Here is a 9,207-nt window from a genome sequence, read left to right on the forward strand (position 1 = left end):
ATATTTTAAAATTCAATAATTAATCATTTTTACATTCTAATCTCATTCTAAATAGTACAATATCTTCCCATTACCGAAATAAATATTAAAGTATATTTTCATGCAGTTTTTTTTATTTTAGGGCAAGACCATCATTTTTTTTATAGATTGAAATAATCATGAAGGGATTGTATTAGGTATATATTTTGAGCATCCCTCCTCAACTCAACTAGTAAAGAAAAGAGGAGAACTATTCGGGAAAAAAGTTGGCTTAAATCTTGAATAAAGAGGAAGGGATTTGGTGAAGTGAGAATTATGCAAATCCTAAAAGATATTTGAACATCTAAAGAGGATTTGTAGAATTCTCACTTCACCATATTTTCTCTCATATTTAAGTGATTTGTTTTCTGACACGCATTGTAAAAGATAAATTATTAAAGAATTACATTAATGTGAAAATCCATATATAATCACGTTGAAACACGAATTTAATTATAAACAACTCATCATGCATTAGTTTCCTAAAAGGTTAGAAATATCCTATTGAAGAAGCAAATATAAAATGTCCATGCATATAGGGTGTGTTTGGTATGAAAGAAAATGTTTTTCATGGAAAATGTTTTCTTGGAAAACAAGTTGATTTCTAACTTATTTTCTCATGTTTGGTTGGTGAGTAGAAAATATTTTTTAATGTTTTTGGTTAGAGAATGAAAAATTATTTCCAGAAACTATCTTTTATTTTTGGCTTGAGACTAGAAAATAATCTTTAGGAAAATAATTTCTAATCCGAAAATCAATTCCGATAATTGATCTAGGACCCGACCCTCACACCAGAACTAGGACAAGACCCCGATGACCGTTCTAAAATCCGACCTTGAGATCTGACCCATGACCTGAGGTAGGAGTAAGGTCTATGTATATTTTACTCTCTCCGGTGATGGGGAATTATGATCAAAGTTGAGAATGAAATTAAACAAACATAAAAAAAAACTAACTCAATTTACTCTTTGAGGTAGGAATAAGATATATGTATATTCTACTCTTTCCAGATCCTACGTTTAGGACTACACATGGCATGTTGTTGTGTGAAAGTTGTAATGAAGAAGATAAATAAGGAGACACAAACAAATTTGATAAATTAACAATTTAGCTAGTGTGGTAAACGTCAAATTAGTCCGTGTCTCTGATATCTTCTTCATTACAACTTTCATACAACAAGAAGTCATGTATAGTTTCAAACGTGGGATTTGAAGGGAGAAGAGTATACATAGATCTTACTCCTATCACAAAGTGATGGAGTTGTTCTCGACTAGAGTAACTCACACACTAGAATTTCATTTTGTGAAGAACATAAGGCAGTGAAGTTTGAAAACACTTTAATTCAAAAGGTTTGAAGTTGGGGATTGCCAAGTCTAATTCAAAACCAAAAAACTGATGTTTGACTTCAACTTCAATAATTTGGATTTGAAGCTAGGTTTGACTTTCTCAAATTTCACCCGTATGTCTGAAGTTTCTGCAATTTTCAATTTCAATCTCACAAGTCTGAATTTGACTATAAATACATCATTACCCCATTTAACTATAACACTTTTTTAAAAAAGACACTGAAACTTTGAAAAGGTCCTAATACCCCCTTATTCTTATTTAGAGTAGATTTATTATCCCATTATGATCCTATGTGGTACATGGAGTTCACTCGCCACTAGCGAGTGAGACAAGTAAGAAAATATTATTTATTTATTTTTAACATTTATTTAATTAAAATATTATTTTCTTTAACTTTATTTGTTTTATGTTTTTTTTTAAATTTTTATCGTCCTTCATCAACGTTTACCCAGAAGAGTTCTCGGACTCATTTTTTAGCTGAGGGAGATCAAATTAATGAGATTATTGGTAGATAAAGTGATGAAAGCGGAGTGAGGTTGCGGAGGACGATCGGAAAAGACCGGTGAGAGAAGTATCAAAGATTTGACGACGACGGAGGGAGAGTCGTCGGGTCACATTCAAACCCAGTAAAAAAATACCCTATTTGAGTTAGAGAGAGAATTTCAGTCTTCGTAGATACAATAAATGTTGATTTTGAGCAAAAATTAAATGCGAAGTACACAAAAATGGTTGAATGATCGAAGAAGAAGCGCCAGAGATTTGATAGTATTTTTTATTTTTCAATTTTATTTTTGATTTGCTAGAGAAAATGATTGAGATGGTGTTAAAGTGTGTGGATGGTGGCTATGGTAGAGAATCGCCGGCGGGCAGCGGCGTGAAAAAGAGGGGTCACCAGCGCAGTTAAACATTAAAGAAGAAGAATAGAGAATTTTTTTATTTTTTTTAGAAAAACAAATAGAATAAGTAACATATATGAAAATAAAAATATAAAAAATAAAATAATTGACATGTGGTAAGTATCAGTTGGTGCGTGTATTCACTTTCCTTCTTAAACTTGGGGTTGACCGAAAAATGAGGCAATTTTACCACTTTTAAATTGTTCAAGGGGTTACTAGGACCTTTACAAAGTTCAAGTGTCTTTTTAAAAAAAGTGCTATAATTGAATGAGGTAATGATGTATTTTCATGATTAGTGATTTTCAACTATAAATCTTTAGACAATGTTCCGCCAGGCTGTTATTTGTGCACTTGCCCTGCACCATATCCTAACTTGCCAGTTGAAACCATTGAAGAGATTATGGACGGAGCTAAAAATGATGAAGGATACGATACCCAGAGCTCGAAACTTAGATCATGCAATGACTGATATTGTTCAACATAGACATTTCAATTTATGCATATCTCTCTCCTGTGCAAGCTCATATGCTGCATGTTAACTCACTGAACAATGTCATTCTAAAGAGAGAATGACCAAGAGATCCGTCCAAAGACAGCAAAATGGTTAACTTTTGCTGGAAAATTTGCTCATGAAGATTGTAGGCAAATTGAAACTAAATCAAATTATATACAAGCAAATAAAAGGATAAAGCATATGCCGAAGCAAAGTCTGTTATAATATCTGAGCTATTGCAGTTTCTTGGTAGTTATGATTACATTCCTCAGTCGGCAAATATGTATGAGATTTCTGCTTCTGTGCAACTAAGAAGTAATTTCTCCCCCATAAGAGATGTATAGCTTATACTGCATAAATGTGCAAATTAGTTAAGTATGTTTACTCCTAACTAGTAAAAATGTTTGTCCTGCTAAATCCCTAGACACGTTCAGATATGAGTATCGCCAAAAAAGGAATTAAGGACCTAACTCCAAACAGCACCAATAGTGGAGCCGCAAAAAATAGATTGTGTGAGAGTTCATCAAAATCTTCACTGGTCAGTAACACTGTTGGGCTTTTTGTTAGTGTTTTCTGTTCCCTTTCCTGGGGTACTATCTGACACTATAATGTTGGTAAAAAATGTGTCACTTCTTTACCCAATTCTTAAATTGGAACATCTGGACAGTAATTCCTGTAATGAAATTCAAAATAAGCAATGTTATCAGAAATTACTTATATGTAATTATTTTTGACAGTAAGTACTTATAAGTAATGTTATAAAAACTGTACTATAGAACTACCACATGTTCTCCCTCAGGGGTTAAGATCCAGGAGGAACTTCGGGTACTGGGCTTTTCTTATTCTTCAAATGTGAATTTCAGGTTAAATGAAAGACCATGCCATCTAATGAAAATTTTGCAAGATCTTTGATTTGTTTCAACGACAAAGAGACTTATAATGTAGCAATTAAAAAGCTATTAAGAGTATTTTGTCCTAAAGCCCACATTTGTTAATATTCTCAAAAATTTCACGTCACAGCACCAGAATCAGGGTCATCTAAATCTCACGAGTTCTGAAACCCTACCTTCTAATGGTCCACATTAAAAGATACAGAAAAATGCATTTTAATCTTCCCAAGTAAAGATATAGACAATGGTGGTGCAAGTCGTGATGTTCTGCAGATACTGATGCAATATAAATTTGTAGGAGGTGCATTGAGAGCATTAATATGTATTCTCTTTTAGCATATAGAGACTAATAAAAAGAAGCAACCTGATATTTTGTTGAGTTGAGGTTCTCAGCCTTCTGTTTTTCAATCAGCTGGCTTGTAGTTTCACCACTCAACTTCAGATGCACAACCTGAAAAGAATTTTCAGTTGAGAGTCACTAACTGGTCCACTCATATTCTTTTTTTATGAAGTAGTTTCATTGATACCCATTAGATGCAATGAGTTGTTCACTAACATATTTTATCAAACGAAAAAGATTTGGTGACAAAAAATTACAGCGCCCATTCTCTTAAAAAGCAACATTCTTCAGAATGATAGTACAATTTAATGGTTCCTAAATCAACTGCAACGCATGGGTATGAGAAGCACTTGGAGAAGTTATTTCAAGAACAATAGTTGTGTACTGTTTGCAGGGTTTGGTCCAGTCACAAAACTCATTAACTCCTGAGCAGGTGCATTCACTTATTGGTAACATAGAAAGGAAACGAACAACCATTCTTCCACCAAGCGACATTAGGGTAAAAAGTATCGCTAAAAGGTATATTTTTTCTTGAGAGAGAATACACTTGATTAAAAGTTTGCTGGCACAATGTTGTGGCTTCATTTAAGTACATGAAACTCAAGAAGAATGGTCTATCCTCATGGTTCTCCTATGTAAAGCAGTTAATACAAAATAAGTTAGCAATGGTCTGTCTGGGAGGTTTCTGACTCAAGCATTTAGCTAGTCATAAGTGCTAAAGCCACAGTTTCAAGTTTCAACAAGCACTTAACAATCAGCTAAATCTAAGTGATGAAATATCCATAGCCATGTATCTTTGAACAGGAGATGTTTTGAATTGCATCTCAACTCCAAATTATTTCTTGAAGGCTAGATGTCTTACAAACCTATCTAGTTGGTCAAAATTGACCATTGTAAATAGCTGAGGCCAATTTTGTTAGCTCCCTAGATTTAACTTAATTTACTTATCTGGAGCTAACCAATCACTTTTTGTTATCTCAATGGTGCACTCTTGTATTTTGCATCTACTTGATGCCATTTAATGAATCTGCTTACTTCATAGAAGTTAATTTTTTCATCCCTAGCTATGTAACATATCCACGCACAATGCTCAAGTGATCATGTCCGAGAAGAGACGAACATTAACCCCATGAAACCAGACGCTTAGCTTCTCAGAATTTTTTAAAATAAAAGCATAATTATGTGAAACCAATGATTATGAATTTTATACATTTAGGATAATTAACAAGGCGGATAGAACCTTTATACCCTCAAAATAAAGACTGCATCATATTTATCACTGTTATGATAAGAACAGACAAGTTTAGCGAAACATACACAATATTTGAATCCTTTAGCTCACATCATCAAGTAACATATTAAGAACTTGATCACAAACTGTAAGAAAGTAAAGGAATAAACAGCAGTACCTGAAGTAGCTTCTCTACAGAGGAAGGATACAGGTACTGACTCAACCTTCCTCTTTCATCATTCAAACACCGTTCGACCTAACAATAGCACCTTTAATTAGAACAATAGTAGAGAAGACTTTTTTGTTAGAAATGAGAAATCCTATGAAAGAAACAAATTCATCCAGCACACTGCTATTTTCAAGACAAGCATAGAAACCTTCAATATATAATCTGCTGAAGAATAGCTAAGGAGCCACTCGGAGGCAAATCGAGAGTAGCAACTGTATGTATCTACAAGCAATTTCTCCTCAAACAAGTAATAGTACGTTCCTTTCTGTGGCCCGCCATTTTCCCAGAAAAATGTAGAGAGGCCCTGTAGTAGGCTCCTGTCAATTGGTTCCTCCCTACGGTCTTGACTTATCTACATGTGGCATACTGTAAATAACTAGCTGTTCATAGTTGGAATCAACAAACAAACTTGACATGCTACTTAAAATTACCAGTAAAAGTGCAGCATCAAAAAGTTTTGGAAGGAGATCACAGCAAACCTGAAATGGACAAATATAAATCAGTATATTACGAAGTTTCTGCGTCTCCAAAAAATTAACTAGAGATTTTCTGTAGAATATACAGAGACATTTACCCTATTCTGGAAACAAGAAAGAGCAACCTCTTTAAGGGGTGCAGAACTTTTCTGATCGCTGCATTTTCTATCAAGGTAAAGGAAAAACCCTCCAAGACACTTCACCATTGCTTTGTAATTTGCCCAGACACGTAAGAATTCAGCTAATAGAGAGGTACCACTCTTATCTTTCAGAAAAGGCAGAACCTAGAAGCAAAGTGAAAGTGATATTCAACACAGGATATTAGCCAGTGTAAGACAAGGAGAAGTTGCTAATAATAGACAAACCCATATTCATTACATTGCTTTACTACCAAGTGCAGATGCAGCTGAAAACTACTAAATGTTTTAGTCTGCAATCCATGGCCAAAGTTCAAGAGACAAGGAATCAAGGACCAACATTTTTCCCTTGGCAAAAATAATCTCTAGTCTAAAACTCATCATTTGAGAATATAAGTTCTCTAAATAATGTAATTTAGTCAAATCACACTTATAATGACAGAGGTCGACTGCGTCAAAGAGCATATTAGATCACTTACTAAACCTTACCACCGAGTATACTCTTAAACTTAAGCTGCTCAAATGGAACAGTGTTCTTTGAACAGCTGAGGCTCTGATAGTAATTCTCTTATTCTTTTCTCTTTGGTGTGTGTGTGAGTGAAAAAAGTTTTCCTTAGACAAGTCATCTTTGTTACTACAGAATTTCAGTTGCATATAGCTACAATATTACAAAGAAAAATCAATTTTGTGAAGCATTCTGTATCCAAATTAACCAGCAAACAGAAATAAACTGTACATCATTTGCATTCTACCTGTTCAAAATGTAAGAGTGACAACTTGTATGCTAATGACCAAAATAAGACAATAAGTTCATATTGAATTAAGATACTTTAGCAGATGTAGTATAGTTAGGATAACACTGAAGTTGTTTAGAGAAAATATGATTTTTTAATGAAGTTTCTCACTGATGGTCCATAAACTAACCTTGAAGTATATACTCTCATCCAAGACAGCATGATACCTTTGAAGAAGTTCTGCTGATAAATCATGTGGGGGAGGTCGAATACACAAGAGATAAACACAGCTATCAAGTGTTAAAGATGTAAACTGCAAGGGAAAATAATAGCACCAGATTTTCTGGGACTATTATTACATTATTACCACCTAAGAATTAAACAAACAGGACAAGTATAAAGGCAAAAATAATAAAAGATATGCTAACACATCACTTGGATCATTAGTGAAAGGAACATAGTCTTAGATCTAATTAATTTGGGTAGTACTCCGATGCAACTAAAGAAAATAATGGAAAAACTGACCCTCATGGTAGTTTCAAGTAAAATTGACAGTTGCAAAATCAGCAAACACGGAAATCATTATCTTAGCTAATAAACTGGTAGAAGCCATGCAGATGTTGACATTCAAACAAGTTGGGTGAATGTACATGCATGAACTTCTCTTGCATCTCTTTTTTTGCACACATGGAGATTAAAATGGTATTTCAGACAGTAAAACAGTAAATCATTTTGATTAAACCTATATGCATATTACTTGAACAAGCCATGGTTGTTGTTGTACTCATGATTACCATCAGCTTAATGTAAAACAAATTAGAATACCAACAAGGAAAATACAAACAGAAAGGATCGAACAAACAGCCGAAAGAAAGGGAAACACTAACATCAATACCTACTACTACTACACTTCAGTCCCAAACGAAGTTGGGGTCAGCTATCTGAATCTTCATAATCTTGTTACTTCATTTAAAAGGAAACCGCAATAACAATAAAAACAAAACCAAATAGATCATACAATGTCGTCTACCAATGATACACAGCAAATTGATTGACATAAAGACACAAAAATCATCTTTGGTAATTCCAAAATCCAAGCAAAGTTCATCTTCATCAGGCTAAAACCAAGAAACAAAAAGATTTGAACCATCATTAGCTAATCAAAGTATTAGTTTCTGCCACTCGCCTCAGGGAATTCTCAGTCATAATTTTTTTTTAAAAAAACACATCTCCATTCTCCCCTCAAAACATAGTGTAATACTACTAGCAATAAAAATAAGGCAAACCATAACAAATTTCCAGGATACTCATAATATCTCATGTATTCTTCTGATGTTACCAGCTTACTGGCAGGGTAACCATCCATAATCAACTTCACTTTCGTAATGCCCTCCTCTAACGTCTTCATGCTCTCATCTAGCCTCTTTGCATTACTCATTCTCTCAATTCTTCCACCTATTCAAATTTCAACAAAACAACCACAACAATCAACAACAACATACCCAATGTAATCCCACAATGGACCCTGAGGAAGGTAGATTATACACATTACTCACCCCTACCTCAGCGAGCGGGGTTTTTACCTGTACGCACCCAAAGGGTACTGGCTGCCAGTTTCCATTGTCATATAAAAACAATATAAGAAAAATATATGTAAACCCTAAAAAGTACAAAAGAACACGCACAGGGTACATCAACTCACATAATCCCTACACATTCATTCATCAGTTCAGATACACTAGTATATCACAATTTAATATGCTTTATCAACCCAGTTATACAATTGTAAACACTAGTATATATTTATTGGAACGATCATTACTGTATACATGTACATTAAAAGAAGAAGATCAAGAACACGAATAGAACGAACGATGAATCACTGAAAATTATCGAAAATTAATAGAAAACAGAGAGAAAATCAGGCGAATCAGAGTGTTACCGATTAGGGTTTATGAGAGGGAATGGAAGGAAGTTTTGTACTTTGCTTGGACGTCTGTTTCTATATGATGAATGCATGAAAACTGGGGAAAAAGCGAAATATAAGTAAAGTTGAAAGCTGATTTTCCAGTTGTAGAAAACAAAACGGTGTCGTTCTGTTCTGGGTAAACTCTCCATAATTATATTGGGACATTCGGCGCATGCTTAAAATGTGGAGTAATTAGATTATTATTTTGTTACACCTTAAATGAAGCAACAATTATTCACTTTAGACTAGCAAATATGTCATGTTTCTTTCCCACCTACTTTATTGTACAGCATTTACACATATTAATCTTTCATATAATTGACAGCCGGAATGAAGGGTTTGCGAGGAAGAATCAATGGTCAATGGTTCTACAACTGCAATAGCACTTACTAAAAAGACTATTCTACGACCAGCCATCTCCTTAATTACACTTTCGACATGGACAAT

At 34.1% G+C, this 9,207-nt stretch overlaps 1 protein-coding gene across 2 annotated transcripts; it reads right to left on the reverse strand.

Annotated features, from left to right (window-relative positions):
- Positions 1-3,084: 3,084 nt before the first annotated feature.
- On the reverse strand, positions 3,085-8,878 carry LOC125816372 (cullin-1-like). 2 transcript variants are annotated; one of them, XM_049495969.1, is made up of 9 exons: positions 8,734-8,878; positions 8,099-8,246; positions 6,982-7,081; positions 6,019-6,204; positions 5,876-5,923; positions 5,593-5,796; positions 5,394-5,471; positions 4,009-4,095; positions 3,085-3,427 (listed from the first exon to the last, which is right to left on the reverse strand). In XM_049495969.1, the coding sequence occupies exons 2-9, from the start codon at positions 8,227-8,229 to the stop codon at positions 3,389-3,391; spliced, it is 873 nt and encodes a 290-aa protein (XP_049351926.1). In that variant the 5' UTR covers positions 8,230-8,246; positions 8,734-8,878; the 3' UTR covers positions 3,085-3,388. The 2 variants fall into 2 exon arrangements, with proteins under 2 accessions (XP_049351926.1, XP_049351927.1); XM_049495970.1 differs by having other exon boundaries at positions 6,046-6,204; positions 8,734-8,818.
- Between the last annotated feature and the right edge of the window lie 329 nt (positions 8,879-9,207).

This window comes from Solanum verrucosum, unplaced genomic scaffold, assembly GCF_900185275.1.
Source record: "Solanum verrucosum unplaced genomic scaffold, falcon-dt-bn FXZP01000261.1, whole genome shotgun sequence".
Classification (NCBI taxonomy): Eukaryota; Viridiplantae; Streptophyta; class Magnoliopsida; order Solanales; family Solanaceae; genus Solanum; species Solanum verrucosum.

What these genes read in the sequence shown, in the direction of transcription:
- LOC125816372 (XM_049495969.1), bottom strand. Translation starts at nt 8,229, where the DNA reads ATGAGTAATGCAAAGAGGCTAGATGAGAGCATGAAGACGTTAGAGGAG. An exon ending in CAGCAGATTATATATTGAAG is followed by an intron (nt 5,472 to 5,592) that starts GTTTCTATGCTT and finishes TGCTATTGTTAG; the next exon opens with GTCGAACGGTGTTTGAATGA. An exon ending in CTGTAGAGAAGCTACTTCAG is followed by an intron (nt 4,096 to 5,393) that starts GTACTGCTGTTT and finishes AATTCTTTTCAG; the next exon opens with GTTGTGCATCTGAAGTTGAG.